Here is an 18,318-nt window from a genome sequence, read left to right as displayed (position 1 = left end):
ATGGTAAACAGCAAAGCCAACCGTGGAAACATTCCACATATCCCCCACTAAAAAAATCCAAAGCTATTCACACAAGTTCTGGTAAAGTCGTGATGACCTCCTCCTCCTCCTCCTCCTTCTTCTTCTTCTTCTTCTTCTTCTTCTTCTTCAACTGCAGCCATCCTCTGCTTGTAAAGTTGCTAGAGCATGAAACTGTAATCAGTGCACAGTGCTATGAAAACACTTTGTAGAAACTGGGTTGCATCATAAACGCAAAATGCCCTGGAATATTGTCGAATGGAATCATCCTGTTGCACGATAGCACCCACCCCCACACTGCCAATTGGATGAAGGCTACCGTTCAGCGATTTGGTTGGTAAACTGTAACATCTTCCATACAGCCTGAATCTTTCACCTTGTAATTTTCATGTCTTTGACAACCCAAAGAAAGACGTGCATGGTGAGAAAGCACCAGAATGGGGGAGGTTGTGGATCCACCGGATGCCGACCACATTCTGTGAAATGGATTGATCGTCTCTTCTCCCAGTGGGATCAATGGTGGAGGAGATTAGTGTCTAACGTCCTGTTGATGATGAAGTCATTAGAGCTGGAGCACAAGCTCAGGTTAAGAAAGGACGGGGAAAGAAATCAGCCATGTCCTTTCAAACGTACCGTCCTGGCATTTGCCTGAAGCGATTTAGGGAAATCACAGAAATCCTAAATCAGGATGGCCAGATGTGGGTTTGAACGGTCATCCTACAGAACGTGAGTCCAGTGTGCTGACCACTGTGCAACACTGCTCGGTGTGGGATCAATGTCTTAATGCGTGTGGTCATTACTTTTGAATGGAACCATTCCATGGTGTCATTGTGGCAGGTGTTTACATTTTACTGCCCCTCATAATAATGTATGAATGTTGGCAGATTAATATAATTTAATTCCTAGATATTTCCCAGATTTCTAATCTTCAAGGAAATCAGCAGTATAAATGTTAAAAACAATGGGTGAAAGACAAATAGTATTGTCTCATTACTGGTAGCCTGATTCTTCTTTCTCTTGCTCTCGCTCTCACTCCTCCTATATATTTGTTTCAAAATATAAGCAATTTTCTTTGAGATGTGGTGTATAGCGATTGTCATGCTTGTTTTGTATAATTTATTTTGTTCAACTCGGCCAAAAGTTTTCTCAAGATCTTAGAAATCATTGAAGATGTCAGGTTTAAATTCTCTAGGTTTTTATGTGATTTCTTTTATTGAAAAGTCCTTGTTACTACATGAGTGATCTTTTCTAAATCCACTTTGATATTCATCAAGAAGTGCATCAGCTGTAAATGTTATTTCATTGCCATGAACTGTAGTGCATGCAAGGTTGTGTAGTGGTTAGCATCGCTGGTTGGTGTGGTGCCAGTTCAAACCCTACCACCACTGATTTTTGTTATTTAGTGTTTATCATTTCTCTGAGGTTCTTGGAATATCTAATGTTTCCATATTCTGGAATATGCAATATTTGTATAAGTAGCTGGACTCTCTGTACATGAATCCAGTTCATTTTTGGCTGTATGTGGTGTCTGTACTAAATGTGCTTTCAGTACTAAATGATGCACTTCATTGATGAACCTGCTTTTGGATTTATGTGACACTTTTTGTTGGAGATGCCAAGTGGTTCAAAACATGTACATCACCATGGCTGCAATGTAAAAGTTATCGCCTACATGAACAGGAACCAGACACAAGCAGTACATCATTCCCATGGTCTGTACATTCAGGAGACCATTGTATCCCATACCAGCCATAAGTCAGCTGCACATCAGACATCACATGTGGTCATAGACTGAAAGATCAGATCTTCAGTTTGACAAAGATAGTTCAGCAAGCACGCATGCGATTGTTTGCTATCAAAGATCTATGAGGTGAGATAGTCTCCCTCACAGGACTCACAACTCATTTGAGAATATGTGCATAGTGAGCACAGGGCCCCAAGCTATTGCAGCAAGTACTTCCTTTCCTGTGGTGCAATCACTTATCTCTGACTGTCTTCCTCGTCTTTCTCTTTCTTTCTTGTGGTGGCAGCCTTTGATGTCAACCCAGCTATTCCCTAGGTTCTGCCTACCTTTCCTACACTATTGTCATCCACCACCTTTTGGCTGAAGTAATTTGTGGTTGCCTTAGGGGTTTGACCTTCATTTTCCAAAATTTTTCTGTGGTTTGGACTGAATGGGGAGGAACACCTTAAATAGCACCTAATGCATTAACAGTTGAAGATGATCTGTGCACAGTGCCTGCATATGTCTATGTGGTTGGGTGGTTATATACCATTTCAGTTGAGCCACCTGAAAACACAGGAACCTCACTGCTGTTTCCAGAGTGAGATTTTCACTCTGCAGTGGAGTGTGCGCTGATATGAAACAGTGCATGGCTTAGCCACAGCCTGGGGATGTTTCCAGAATGAGATTTTCATTCTGCAGGGGAGTATGCACTGTTTCATATCAGTGCACACTCCACTGCAGAGTGAAAATCTCATTCTGGAACATCCCCCAGGCTGTGGCTAAGCCATGTCTTCGCAATATGCTTTCTTTCAGGAGTGCTAGTTCTGCAAGGTTAGCAGAAGAGCTTCTGTAAAGTTTGGAAGGTAGGAGACGAGGTACTGGTCGAAGTAAAGCTGTGAGGACGGGACGTGAGTCGTGGTCGGGTAGCTCAGTTGGTAGAGCACTTGCCCGCGAAAGGCAAAGGTCCCGAGTTCGAGTCCCGGTCCGGCACACAGTTTTAATCTCACTGCTGTTGTCCGAGCTGCTAGCTTCCCAGCATGCCAAAGAGTAGATGCCCGTCTTCATGGGGCATCACGAGTCCCAGCAACAGCTCTCATGGCAAATGGCCTTTGCTGCAGCTGTGTGGTACCTGTAGGCAGAGCCTTTCATCGAAGTAGGTGACATCAGGGCTGATGTTTCATACATAAAACATATCAAATTGCATCAAAACAATGTCTGTTCTGATTCGACCGTGTCTTATGACAGAAATCAAGACTTAAGTGCAGACAGTTACAACCCTACTGTTACCCCCTGGCTATGGCTACCCCATGGGAAGAGGGACAAGCCAGACATCTGGGAGCAAAACAATTTATCCAATATTTAATGTGTACTCAAACTGATACGGATGCTTTTACTGGGACAAATCTATTATATTTTGCAGTGAACACATGGTGTGCCGTGGGGCGATCACTCAGTTTTTAAAATAATTGAAAAGCTACGGTCGCTTCAATATTGTTTACTAGATGACCGGTTTCAGCACTCTGAAGGTGCCATCATCAGATCTGAAACGTGGATTAACATTTATAAAACCATATGGACATCATGGCACATGAGGCAGACCATCTGATAAAAATCATTCTCACAGCCAATAAAAAATAATAAAGGACTGCTCTCATGGTCGTTCTTTTCATAAAATATAAAACTGAAGTCACCAGATGAAACTACCACTGCTCGCCTAACACTGATTGGCATCATCACTCGCTCTGTGAGTAAACTTGGGTAAACAGCACTTGGATGCTGTTAACTAGTCCTTTTTTCTTTTTTAAGAAGTTCTCTGTGACAAGAAGCTGACTTGACTGCCCCATATTCATTAACTAAAGACTAACTGCATTTGCATGCTTAACACATTCTGCTACCTTGCCTGCACCTCTTGGGTTGCGGATCATGCTACTCTTCTCCACATTTACCAGCACTTGGTCTCATCCTGACTGGACTATTGTTGCCAGGTTTATAGTTTGGCAGCAGCTTCAGCTTTGAAATTGTTAGACCCAGTCCATCATAGTGGAGTTTCTCTGGTCACTGGTCCCTCTTGGACTAATCCTATAGACAGTGTCTTTGTCAAAGGTGGGATCTTACCTTTTCAGTTCTAATGGTACCATGTCTTGGTCTCTTATGCAATCGCCGTTCAACAGTTCCCTGACCATCCGACATATCCTCTTCTTCGTGGATATAGTTGACATTGGCCTCCTGAAACCCACATTCGGGTGGGGTTACCAGTTGTGGGGTTACCAGTTGGAATGCACCTCACAGCCCTCTGCTACAATCGCCACCTCTCCTCCATGGAATGTGCTGTCAAAGTTTTTTTTATTCCCCATCTTCCCCCTGCCCCTGGTGGGTGCCCAAGCTATCAATTAAGACCAACCTGTTTCAAGCTCCTAAAGTTGCAGTCACTAACATGACCTTTTGGCATGTGTTATGTTCAGGTCTTCAGGAGTTTCAAGATGTGACCATCTTTTACACACATGGCTCTCAAATTGTGAATAAGATGGGATATGCTTTCACATCCCCAGCTGGTCAAGGACATCAATCGTTGCCAGGAAAATGTAGTGTTTTTATGGGTGAGTTGATGGACATCAACAGAGCCTTCTATTTCATTAAACAGGCCTCCCTTGACTGCTTTTTAATAAGTTGTGATGCAATTAGCAGTATTCAGGCCATTGACTGATGTTACTCATGTCACCCAGTGGTCTCTACTATTCATTACCTTCTCACTGAAATTAAGTCATACTGACTGCTCGGTTGTCTTTCTCTGTGTCCCAAGTCATGTAGGTATTCCAGAAAATAGGTTGACAAGCTGTATGGCTGAAGGAGTCATTTTGTCAATCCCAGGTGTTGATCTGCAGGTGCAAATAAGACCTCTGCTTACTCGGCAATGGAAAGACATCAGATTGGCTGCTGCTTCCTCTAATAAACTCTGCACTATCAAGGAGACTGCTACAGCATGTCACCCTTCCTTCTGTTCCTCCCAGAAGGAACCCACCATTCTGTGTCATGTCCACATTGGTCATACCATGCTAACACATAGTATTATTTTATATAATGAGCCACCTCCACATTGTACTTGTGAAGCCTTAGAGGCAGTACCTCATACCCTGGTGGAATGCTCCCTTCTTACTGCCCTCCATGCTAAATATGGCTTTCCAAATTTTTCGCCTCAAATATTGGCAGTCGATACATGGACGGTTGAACTGGTTCTCCATTTTCTCCCAGAAATTGGTTTTTATTTTAAGATATAAGGTTTCAAGCTACCTTTGAGGCAGGGGCAGGATGGTTGGCGTTGGTGCATCTTCTGCTGCATGTGGGGTGGGGGGATCCACGACCCTACCTCTTTGACCAGCTCACTCTCTCGTCCCTCACTTACTCGGTTTTAATTGCATTTAGATTCAGTTTGTCTCCTTTTTCTGCTGCACCCTATTTTCTATTTTATGCATAGCACTTTGTTGAATTAGGGGTGTTCTGTAGCGCCTGGACTACAATGGAGTGGGATGGGACAGCTGTAGGTGGAATGACTCCTGTCGTATGCAGGGCCCCAGAGGTGCCAACCTGATGTCTTATCTATTTCTCTCCTCTTGTTTTTATTATTAACTGTCCAACTGATGTCCATTAAATTTTTTGCCTTCTCACTTTTACTGTTCTGAATCTGCCAAACAGAAGACATTCTTTTCCCTGTAACTGTTCTACATCTACATCTACATCTACATTGATACTCCGCTAGCCACCCAACGGTGTGTGGCGGAGGGCACTTTACGTGCCACTGTCATTACCTCCCTTTCCTGTTCCAGTCGCGTATGGTTCGCGGGAAGAACGACTGTCTGAAAGCCTCCGTGCGCGCTCTAATCTCTCTAATTTTACATTCGTGATCTCCTCGGGAGGTATAAGTAGGGGGAAGCAATATATTCAATACCTCATCCAGAAACGCACCCTCTCGAAACCTGGCGAGCAAGCTACACCGCGATGCAGTGCGCCTCTCTCGCAGAGTCTGCCACTTGAGTTTATTAAACATCTCCGTAATGCTATCACGGTTACCAAATAACCCTGTGACGAAACGCGCCGCTCTTCTTTGGATCTTCTCTATCTCCTCCGTCAGACCGATCTGGTACGGATCCCACACTGATGAGCAATACTCAAGTATAGGTCGAACGAGTGTTTTGTAAGCCACCTCCTTTGTTGATGGACTACATTTTCTAAGCACTCTCCCAATGAATCTCAACCTGGTACCCGCCTTACCAACAATTAATTTTATATGATCATTCCACTTCAAATCGTTCCGCACGCATACGCCCAGATATTTTACAGAACTAACTGCTACCAGTGTTTGTTCCGCTATCATATAATCATACAATAAAGGATCCTTCTTTCTATGTATTCGCAATACATTACATTTGTCTATGTTAAGGGTCAGTTGCCACTCCCTGCACCAAGTGCCTATCCGCTGCAGATCTTCCTGCATTTCGCTACAATTTTCTAATGCTGCAACTTCTCTGTATACTACAGCATCATCCGCGAAAAGCTGCATGGAACTTCCGACACTATCTACTAGGTCATTTATATATATTGTGAAAAGCAATGGTCCCATAACACTCCCCTGTGGCACGCCAGAGGTTACTTTAACGTCTGTAGACGTCTCTCCATTGATAACATGCTGTGTTCTGTTTGCTAAAAACTCTTCAATCTAGCCACACAGCTGGTCTGATATTCCGTAGGCTCTTACTTTGTTTATCAGGCGACAGTGCGGAACTGTATCGAACGCCTTCCGGAAGTCAAGAAAAATAACATCTACCTGGGAGCCTGTATCTAATATTTTCTGGGTCTCATGAACAAATAAAGCGAGTTGGGTCTCACACGATCGCTGTTTCCGGAATCCATGTTGATTCCTACATAGTAGATTCTGGGTTTCCAGAAATGACATGATACGCGAGCAAAAAACATGTTCTAAAATTCTACAAGAGATCGACGTCAGAGATATAGGTCTATAGTTTTGCGCATCTGCTCGACGACCCTTCTTGAAGACTGGGACTACCTGTGCTCTTTTCCAATCATTTGGAACCCTCTGTTCCTCTAGAGACTTGCGGTACACGGCTGTTAGAAGGGGGGCAAGTTCTTTCGCGTACTCTGTGTAGAATCGAATTGGTATCCCATCAGGTCCAGTGGACTTTCCTCTATTGAGTGATTCCAGTAGCTTTTCTATTCCTTGGACACTTATTTCGATGTCAGCCATTTTTTCGTTTGTGCGAGGCTTTAGAGAAGGAACTGCAGTGCGGTCTTCCTCTGTGAAACAGCTTTGGAAAAAGGTGTTTAGTATTTCAGCTTTACGCGTGTCATCCTCTGTTTCAATGCCATCATCATCCCGTAGTGTCTGGATATGCTGTTTCGAGCCACTTACTGATTTAACGTAAGACCAGAACTTCCTAGGATTTTCTGTCAAGTCGGTACATAGAATTTTACTTTCGAATTCAATGAACGCTTCACGCATAGTCCTCCTTACGCTAACTTTGACATCGTTTAGCTTCTGTTTGTCTGAGAGGTTTTGGCTGCGTTTAAACTTGGAGTGGAGCTCTCTTTGCTTTCGCAGTAGTTTCCTAACTTTGTTGTTGTACCACGGTGGGTTTTTCCCGTCCCTCACAGTTTTACTCGGCACATACCTGTCTAAAACGCATTTTACGATTGCCTTGAACTTCTTCCATAAACACTCAACATTGTCAGTGTCGGAACAGAAATTCTCGTTTTGATCTGTTAGGTAGTCTGAAATCTGCCTTCTATTACTCTTGCTAAACAGATAAACCTTCCTCCCTTTTTTTATATTCCTATTAACTTCCATATTCAGGGATGCTGCAACGGCCTTATGATCACTGATTCCCTGTTCTGTACATACAGAGTCGAAAAGTTCGGGTCTGTTTGTTATCAGTAGGTCCAAGATGTTATCTCCACGAGTCGGTTCTCTGTTTAATTGCTCGAGGTAATTTTCGGATAGTGCACTCAGTATAATGTCACTCGATGCTCTGTCCCTACCACCCATCCTAAACATCTGAGTGTCCCAGTCTATATCTGGTAAATTGAAATCTCCACCTAAGACTATAACATGCTGAGAAAATTTATGTGAAATGTATTCCAAATTTTCTCTCAGTTGTTCTGCCACTAATGCTGCTGAGTCGGGAGGTCGGTAAAAGGAGCCAATTATTAACCTAGTTCGGTTGTTTAGTGTAACCTCCACCCATAATAATTCACAGGAACTATCCACTTCTACTTCACTACAGGATAAACTACTACTAACAGCGACGAACACTCCACCACCGGTTGCATGCAATCTATCCTTTCTAAACACCGTTTGTACCTTTGTAAAAATTTCGGCAGAATTTATCTCTGGCTTAAGCCAGCTTTCTGTACCTATAACGATTTCAGCTTCGGTGCTTTCTATCAGCGCTTGAAGTTCCGGTACTTTACCAACGCAGCTTCGACAGTTGACAATTACAATACCGATTGCTGCTTGGTCCCCGCATGTCCTGACTTTGCCCCGCACCCGTTGAGGCTGTTGCCCTTTCTGTACTCAGTCTTATCGGATTGACAGGGATGCAGAGTGGGGGAGGGGTCCTTTCTAGTCATTAGATGAGCCCTTGGGGATCCCTCGTCTGCTCTAACTGCCATACCAGACTGATTCATGTACTTCTCCATAAAATCTTTCTCGGCTCTGGCGTCAGTATTGCCTTCAATGCCTCAGTCTTATAGCTCCTTCGTACTTTCATCATCAGAACATATACTTCATGGATGTCACTAGTTCTGGATGAACTCGCCCTGGAACAAGGGCTGATGACCAGGCCCTTTAGTTTCTTAAGCCTCAACCAACCACCCGACCAATGAGCTGGTCATCAGTTGAGATTCTCAGTTAAACTAAGTAGCTTTTGTTAACTCTACAAAGTTACTTATATGTACAAAAGAAATTTACATGATAGTGACACTCATAAGTGTTGTAGGTGGTCAAGGAGAACTTTGGATCACTAATTGTAAAGAGCAACACCAACTCATTCATAAAGGTACAAATCAGTCAGATAGTTACCAACTTTTCAGTAAATACAGGACTGCATTCTACATGTGTATGACCACAAACAAAATCATCTGAGTGGATAAGAGGCCTCTGGTAAAGTATGACCAAGGGCAGAAATAAACCATAAAGTTGCAGACCAGCACAATGTTTTTGGCTACAGTGGTTACTTTACAACCTGTACCATGTGGAGTATGTAAAAGAGAGAGAGAGAGAGAGAGAGAGAGAGAGAGAGAGAGAGAGGAGAGGAGAGGAGAGTGCAGGGGAGAGAGCTACATTATAATACATTGAATTACTGGTGAAACTTAAAGATTTCTCATACAGTTCTAAGTCACTAATATTATTTTGTAAATTATTTTCAGGTATTATGGAGGAACTGAAGTCATTGACAAAATAGAACTATTGTGCCAGAAACGAGCATTAGAAGCATTTTCTCTAGATCCAGAGAAATGGGGTGTAAACGTTCAGCCTCTGTCAGGTTCACCTGCCAACTTTGCTGCATATACTGGCTTGATGCAGCCACATGACCGCATCATGGGACTTGATTTGCCCCATGGAGGACAGTGAGTGAAATTTTCTCTGCACCTAATTTCGCCGTCACTGCTGTGCATAATACAGTAAAGAACTGGGAATTCCTAGTGAAACTAACTGGTGTGCTTTTTTAATACAAAGATATGTTCCTCCTAGATTGTGTCCATAAATTTTCAAACTAGTTTTACAGATGTAAGTTTTTTTCCATAATAGACTGTTATCGTCATCATTTAAATCAAAATAGCCATATTAATGCTGGTAATAAAAAAAAGTAATGACAATACAGGTTTGTCTTTAAGGTGCTGTTTAGTGACATTCATGAAATTGCAACGCTATGACAGTTTCTGTCTTAGCGTCCTACTTAAGTTTGCATGTGGTTATTACTAATGCATATTTTTATTCTTCAGCACACTTGTGACAAGACAAAATTGTTCCAGATAGCATCTCTTAAGGGGGTACACAACTTTCACTGGTAGTGTGTGGCAAGTTGCAAAGAATATCTTACAGAATGACTCAAAACTTAAACTTGTCCCAACACCACAGACACTCACCCCCAATGCCACAGGAGTAGCACCATTAGGAAAAAGCATACTGCAGAGGGTTTCACTGAATCACATCCTTAAGTTGGCTACTGAAATGATATGTTGTCACTGCTTAGCAGAGTATAAGAATCTGTAAAAAGTAAGTTGTGCTGAGCACTCCATCCTTCCATCCATGTGCGCTAGTCCTGTAGCAAATATGGGAGAGCCTTTCTGGAATTTTAGAATTACACCAGAGAGGAATTGGTAGCAAACTGAAGCTTTGCGTTGCTCTATGAGGTATGGTTGAGTAGTACAATCAGAGGTGTGTGTTCCATGAAAGTAATGTATCCGAGTTCAATTTGTGGTCTGGTACACAAGTTTAACTGGATACAAATGTTCAGGAACACTCTCAAATAAGGATAATGTGTTCACATTACTGGGACCTTTGTCACATTAAAAGATGTCACGGTTCTGCTGAGGCACTCTGTTTTGTGAATAAAATGATTTATTCTCCACATTGGCTAATTTCCATCAGATGGTTGTTATCAACTGTCATTTATATGCTGATAGTAAAACATATATCCAGTCCTAAATAAAAAAGAAAGTTCCAAGACATGCTATTCTTGGTGTTCTTACCAATAATATGCCACTAAACATGACAGTTGATTAAAAAAAAAATCTCCTTGCAAATGACCCAAGTGTTATTGTGAAAGATATGGAACATAATGTAAGTGACCTATCGAATAGGGTAAAATCAGCATATGGCTTTCGGAGACCAGATTAACTCTTTCAAGGCTGCAAGAGCTGAGTGTCCTGCCGGCCTGACCGGCTGACAGGATGAACATTTAGTGCATCTGGCCAGTGGGCAGCTGACTCAGCTAACAGCCACTGCAGGCCGCAGCAGGGAGCACACCGCTGTCGGCTAATCATACGTTACAGCACACGAACCACTCTTTGATAATACTCTTTGTAAAATCAGTATTACGTTGGAAGCTCACAGTGGTAGTAGTTCCCGATAACCATGAAAGAGAACTTCTGAACCAACTCACACTTTCTGTTACACATTTATCATAAGCTGAGAAAATAATAAAAACTTCTGTATTTGTAATTGAAAAATTTTGTAACTTGAGATTTACAGTACCAATATATTTACCTACAACCCAATTTCATTTCATCAACACCAGACGTATACATTTCAAATTTTATAAGCAAGCGGTTCCTAGCAAAGTCACTCAAAACTTGGACAAACAATTCTTACTCTGATCATAAATAAATAATAATTATTGAACTTTAAAAGCAAATTGTCTCGTATAACCTGACACAAAATTGAACAACGAACATTTTGGTATAACTGATTTAGTGATAAGCCTATTGGCTCAAGCCTAAACTCAATTCTCCACAATAAAAAATTTGACCATAAGATTCTGCCTGCCTCCTGCTTGCTGTTTTATTTTTCTGTTTGTCATGTTCAGTCCGATTTAGTTTCCTGGTTTTGCATCTTCATTGACTCAGGCGTTGGACTGTCACTGATTGGGTTAAAAACCTTATTTTTATTACCTTTTTTTCTTTTTACTTTCCTTTTCTTGTGACACATACAATTTAATGAAACCACCTAATATTTCTTTAGTGTCTGTTGTTTTTCAAATCATGGACCCATGCAAAGATCAACATCGTACTTTCTGCATCTTATGCATGTCATTTTTCACTGTGAGTTAGCAGTACATACTATGCAGCATCTCTGAGGAATCTCTTTTTGTCTGATGCCCCAAGGAATCCTGGATAATGTCCTTCATTATTTTGCTGTCAAAATTAAGTTTTTTTTGCTTTGGTGTCCATTGGATGTCAGTTTTATGTGTTCATTCATGAAATTTGTCCAGCAGCTGGTGGATTAGTTCCAAGTGGAATTTACCAGTGGCGTGTTCTGTTTCTTTTTCTTTCAAAAATTGTTTTTGCATTCAGCACACACAAGTCAGTCAAATGGAAGAATACCTTCTTGTACCACTTCATTGTCTTATCAACAGCTTCCAGCAACTTATTGTAGCTCACTACACAGGTGAGTTTATTTTGGCACATTTTATGTTCTCTTGTTGTTGGTTTGAACAAAATGTGGTCCACTTATGTGGTTGAAAGCATCCATTTTAGAACCAACAGTGTTTCACAGGACTTCAATTTAATGTCCCATTTTTTTCGGTTTGTCAGGTGATGGTGGTAAACGTTTCCTGTTTTTGCACGTGGTTCCAATGGCATTGGTACATTTCTCATGCAGCCATAGCAATAATGCAGGGCTCGAGTACCAACTGTCTAAATAAATATCATGACCTTTGTTGAGGTATGGCAGCAACAAAACTCACAACAACATTGCCTGATTTAACCCCGTCAGCATTTCTGGATTCTATTTCCATGGTGGCACCAGAGTAGACAATATAATTACTTTGTACGTCACAAGGAATGAAAATGTTAATACCAAAATGGCTATGTTTCGTTGGTATATACTGCTTAAATCAAAGCCTTCTTTTAAAAAGTAGTAGACTTCCGTCTATTACTAAATTCTCAAAAGGGACTATGGTCCTATGAATTTTTTTCTTTTTCTTTTGTGCTCTACTATGAGTCATATTTGATCAAGAATATCTTCAGATATGGCCAGATTGTCACTAAAATTCAATAATGCAGAATCAGTTTGTAGCAGTCCCTGGACATTATGTGTGAAAATATTGGTGTTTGAAGCAAAGAAACTGTTGACCAATATTCATCCTCTTCTAACTTTTTAATTCTTGGCATGTGCAAGGAACATCCCAGGAAGCAATAAAATTCTGCATGCTCTATACGCCTCCATTGTGCTAACCTGTGAGTACTGTCATAATTTTTTTCAGTGAGAAATGTGTAATAATTATTTATCTGTTTACAAATTGCAGAAATGAATTCAAATGACATAAAGCACAAAAAAGTCTGAATGACTTAATGAATCATCAGTCTGTCCTTATACTGCAAAAAGTGTACACGAAATTGTGGTGTTATATCACAAAATGATCCTCTGATAAATCTTATATTATTCTTCAAGACTGAAGTAGCATTTACCACTTCCCCTTTTCAGAAGAAGAATCTTCTGAGAAAAACCGTTGTGGTACTGAAGAATCAGCAGTACATCCAGAAACATCCAGATCTTCATCTGAAAAAGGGTTCAAAGTTTCACTACCATCTTTGTCTTTATTATTCATAAGGGTTTCCTTGCCCAATAAAATATGTTCAGACATTTCAGCACAGATTTCCAAGCAGGTTGCAGTAATACATTGTAGCATGACATCGGGTATAGTCGGTATGTCCTTGTGGACAACATTTTCAGCTTTCCCCACAGAACAAAGTCTACAGTTGTTAAATCCATGGAATGTGCGTGCTGAGGTGCAGGTCCTCAGCATTCAATCCAATGGTTTGGTAACAATTCATGAAGACATGCTGTAGTACTTTGTGCACTATGGGCTGGACAGCCATCATGTTGGTACCACAGGTTACTGCTAGTCTGCAGAGGAATGTCTTAGAGTTTCCGTGGAAGATGATCAGATAGGAGGCTGTGATCCTTGTACACATTCAGTGCTAAATCTATGAAAAATGGGCCTATGGGCTGATAGTACACAATCCCACACCACATGTTCACAGTCCATAGATACTGAATTTCCACCTGACAAAGCCAACAGGGACTGTCAACATCACAATAGTGCATGTTTCGGCAGTTTACCTGGACATGATTGGTAAATATGGCTTCATCATTAAACAAGATACGTGATGCATCTGGAGTATCCTGTCTTCATGACTATGTACGGGGTGTATACAACCCGGGACAACCGGGAGACCCGGGAAAAACCCAGGGATTTTTTCATCCGGGAGAAAACCTGGAAAAACTCGGGAATTATCTAGAATTCTGGGAATTTTTCATTGTTTTAGTTTTCAGTTAAATTTTTGTGATTTTGACTGATAAGAACCAATACTCTAACAAAGGATATTACTGTATCCCGCTACTGCAGAATTATAGTGCAGCAACAAAACATGAAAGAGAGAAGAAAAAAAAACCAAAATAAAACTTAAGTTGCAAAGGAAATGCGCCATATACAACAACAAAACAGTGCTCATACAAGCGTCTGCTAACAGCAAAATGTGCCAAAGGCTTTAGGAAGACCATGCAATGCTTTATAACAACAAATTGCCTCCGATGAGCGTGACGTGACAACTGTTTAAATTAGATTCGTTTGAGCTGTTGCGGATGGGCCCTTGAGCGTGTGCAGTTGAGTCGCGTATGAGTAACACCTTCTCCCGCTTCTGGTTACAGAGGTGTGGCTGGGCGCCACTACTTAATATTGCTCCGGTTCGGAAATTTAGTAAATCTGGGCTGATGCACAGAGCAGTCTGAGTTGAGGTGGGGAGTCTTCACATGACCTGTGATTTTGTTGTTTCCTCTTCGTTTATTGCTCTCATGTTAAATGATAAGCAAACTGATTTTTGTGGCGGGGGCTATCAAATGAATTAAAATACGTTCACATAATTACGGAAGGCTAAAATATGTTGTTAGTTTCAGATTTTATTTCCACCTTTCTGACAGTCGAGCATTAATCGCCTTACAGAACAATGAAGTTATTTTTGCCAGTTTGCTAAAGAGATTTGGCTTAAAATTAATCTTTTCTGCTGAGGAAGTCAATTTATTTGAGATGAAGTGTTTAATTTCACACTATTGGCTAGTTTCAACTGTTCGCTGCATTTCAAGTGCACGTATGGCATTATGCCATAATAAAGAACCAAACATGAGATAATACAGTACTGGTACTCCAAGAAAATTTACATACGAATCTGCATTTTAAGCCGAATTCTGGAATTTAGTATGGTTCACGAAATTCCAACACTCTTGAGGTATCGTCTGATGTCTTTTTTCTTTTATGACATACATAAGATCTTTTAATGTTTTACACGTACAAACATATGGGCTTTCCGCGTCGTCATAGCTGCGCAAGCGCGGTGACGCCTGTTATCTGGTGCTCTCTTGCAACTGTTGAAACAAACCTATTTCTAACAGGTCACGGGAAAATATTGCGAATGGTGGTTTGAAAAGTGTTACATTCAAAGCAGATTTCCTTTTACGCAAGATGAACTATGTGCGAGAATGTATGATGAATTTATTAAATCACAAAACATTTGACTCTCATTTAAAAATCAACTCTTTGAGGATGACCATTTAGAAGAATTTAGAGTCCAGAAGATCAGACATTTATGTCGTTAATAAAAATTTTACTGGCACATTTGTGTGATGTTCTTAAAGTGTAACACGCTCAAGAGAGATCAACATTATACGTGGAAGCTTAGCTTCTCTTCCATCTTATTAATCTTTGAGACCAATATTATATGTGAATGCTATGTGTATTAATTTAAACCATTAACTTTTCTTATTTTTGTGTTCGCGCTACTGAAGAGTGATCTTGCTATTGGCTTACTACATCATGTGTCCTATGCTGCCATCAGCAGGCGAGATCACGTGACATGACCTATGACTGTCTTACAAAAGTGCATCGATCTCGATTTCAAAGTTTCAGAAAGTAACATGCGGTGTATGGTGGAATTCAAATTTATACCATCGTAATATGAAAATATGCAGCATACATGTTGCTGCACATCATAGGTCTTTCAAAACGTGTCGCCCCCCTCCCCCTGAGTTTCGTTTTCTAAAGTGCCGGGAAATTCTACTGCGGTATATAAAACCATGAACATTCAAAGTATTGATGAGTTTTACTATGCCGAGGAAGAGTATACTGTCACTTCGTAGCAGCCTGGTCCCTTTAATCCCACAAACCAACCAACTATACTGTCACTTAACACGGAAAAAATGTATTTTCACCTGGGAGAAAGTGTATTTTTAACCAGGAAATCCGGAAAAAATCCGGGAATTTTTTTTCTTTGTCCACGTATACACCCTGTATGTATGGAAGTTAACACAATTCTCGTAATCGTTTCCACGCAGCTCTTGATGGAGAGAGATATGATAGGGATGGAACTTTTGTCAATGGAGAATGAGTGGGGCACATGCCTGACTCATGACGCTTCCTCGTGTGATATTGTGGGAGCTAACATGCAGATCAATTACAACAGCAGCAACAACATTAATTTCCCCCCTCTTCTGTCATTGTTTGTTTCCTTCTGTTATGTTGTCTAAGTGTTACACTGCCACTGTCACATAACTGGTTAAAGAGGTTAATAAATAATTGTCGAGATGGTTGATGTCCATTGTGATGTTTTGTTGCATACACTGTATAAGACTTAACTGCAGTCTTCCTACACTCTCCATACACAATTCTGTTTTTTCCTGCATCGGTAAATCCAATCATCCACTCACAACCTATTGCTGGAACTGTCACTGACTGACTAGCATGTCAGAGTGCACTCAAGGAACACACAAACACATTGTAAGCAAACAACTACTTTGTACCTAGCAATTATGCAGCTTGAATGGCATAAACAAGTGTCTGTGTGGAAACTTTTCAAAATGCAGTATCTCATAAACAACTCGCTCTGGAATCCTGCAATAAACACCATTGACATTCTAATTTACCCTACTTTTAATTTATTAATGTCGATAGGTAGTGTTCAGTTTTTAAAAAAGTGTGTGTTTGCACAAAAAGTACATTTTCTAAGTATTATTACAATCTGATTATTATTTATTTTATTTTTGTATGGAGCACATTCATATAAAACTTTCTGAAACACACAACTGCAATTTTGCTGTACAGCAGGTTTTATTCCACAATCTAGATTTCGTCCTTAGGCCATTATCAAGTGTTACAACTGCAGCAGATTAAAGCGCAATAAAGGTACAACTATTGGACTGAGTATCAGAAAAATAGCAGAGCAAACAGTTAAACCAATGTACGGGCTGCATGATTTTTACACGCACATTGGAAAGTTAGCTCTTCATGCCGTATTATGTAAACACTGGCATTCTCTGCCCACTTCAAAGATAATCTAACCAGCTTGTGTAAAGTGTCCAACTACCTCTTCCCATGACGTACCACAGATCACATGGCGTAAACTGGGATGCCTTTCTGATGATCTTTGACAATCATTTCACTTATGTTTATGTAAGTGGCTGCTTAGACACAGTGCAGCAAAGTTTAAAACCTGTGATGTGGTTATCTATTTTTCCGCAACCATATCAACTGAATAATACTAATTGTCAGTAAATTAGCATATTACACAAATATTCTACTATTTATTTTTGACAAAATTCGTTTGTACAATTGAAGCCTTTATAATCAACAAACAAATCTTGAACTCAATAGTTGGCTTTGATTCCCAATCAGAAAGAATCTCAAGTCTTACATTCACAAGCACAAACAAAATCTACACAATTATCAATGCACATGCCCCTATAAACGAGGATAACAGGAAAAACAAAGAAAAAGTGGAGGCCTTTTGGAATCATCTAGATGACATTATTCAGAAAATTCCAGATAAAAACATCATCATTCTTCTTGGAGATTTTAATGCACAGATTGGTAAAGAAAAAAGATATAAGAAAATAGTTGGAAACTATCCTGCACACAAGAGAACAAACAGAAATGGTGTGAGACTAATAGAACTTTGCCAAGCACACAATTTAATTCTTAAATCCACAGCTTTCAAAAAAACTACCACGAAGACAAAAAACATGGGTATCCCCAAATCCTAGCCTTGGGGAATTTCAACTTGATCATGTGGCAATTAAGAAGATTTCTAGCAAAGAAATCATGAACGTTAGGGTACTCAGGGGTGCAAACTTGGATTCAGACCATTACCTTTCTAAAATTAAGTTCAAAGTCATCCCAAACAGGAAACGCAGCATGAAACAAATTAAGGGTCGGAAGTATAGCACAGAAAAGATATTAAAATCAGATGAATTCACAAAAGCAACAGAAACCATTCAGACACAAAGCTGGGGGGATATCAAGGAAAACCTCATTACTACAGCTGAACGGATAGCACCTAACAAAAAAAGTAAAAAACATGCCTGGTGGTCGCTGGAATGTGATGCCCTCATTGAAACGAGAAAACAGGCATGGCAAAATTGGCAATCACAGAAAACAGAAGAAAATAGACTGAATTTCATTACAGTTAGAAAACTGGTAGATAAACATATAAAAAGGATTAAGAAGACACATGAAAACAAAACTCTCCTCCAAATTGATGAAGAATTTGCTAAAAACAACACAAGGAGCTTTTACAGAACTTTCAAACAAAGGTTATCAAGATACAAAGCACCCACCCTCCAATTTCGAGATGTAAATGGGACCATCGCTCACAACAACATGGAAAACTGCAAAATACTAGCAGGCTTCTTTGAGAAACTCTTGAATTGTGAACCCATCCTTGAAAAATTTGAATCCATTCCAAACAACCGTGGGAAGCCGGATTCAGAACCACCGACGACTGAAGAACTA

At 40.4% G+C, this 18,318-nt stretch overlaps 1 protein-coding gene across 1 annotated transcript in view; it reads left to right on the top strand.

Moving 5' to 3' along the window:
* LOC124555216 (serine hydroxymethyltransferase, mitochondrial-like) overlaps positions 1 to 18,318 on the top strand; it is a 128,328-nt gene that overhangs the window by 66,121 nt on the left and 43,889 nt on the right. Inside the window, exon 4 of the mRNA XM_047129066.1 lies at positions 9,182 to 9,382. Coding sequence (XP_046985022.1) covers positions 9,182 to 9,382 — 201 coding nt within the window. The remainder of the gene's footprint in view (positions 1 to 9,181; positions 9,383 to 18,318) is intronic.

The sequence above is a fragment of the Schistocerca americana genome, chromosome X, assembly GCF_021461395.2.
Source record: "Schistocerca americana isolate TAMUIC-IGC-003095 chromosome X, iqSchAmer2.1, whole genome shotgun sequence".
Lineage (NCBI taxonomy): Eukaryota > Metazoa > Arthropoda > Insecta > Orthoptera > Acrididae > Schistocerca > Schistocerca americana.
This window is presented reverse-complemented; position numbering and strand designations above follow the sequence as displayed.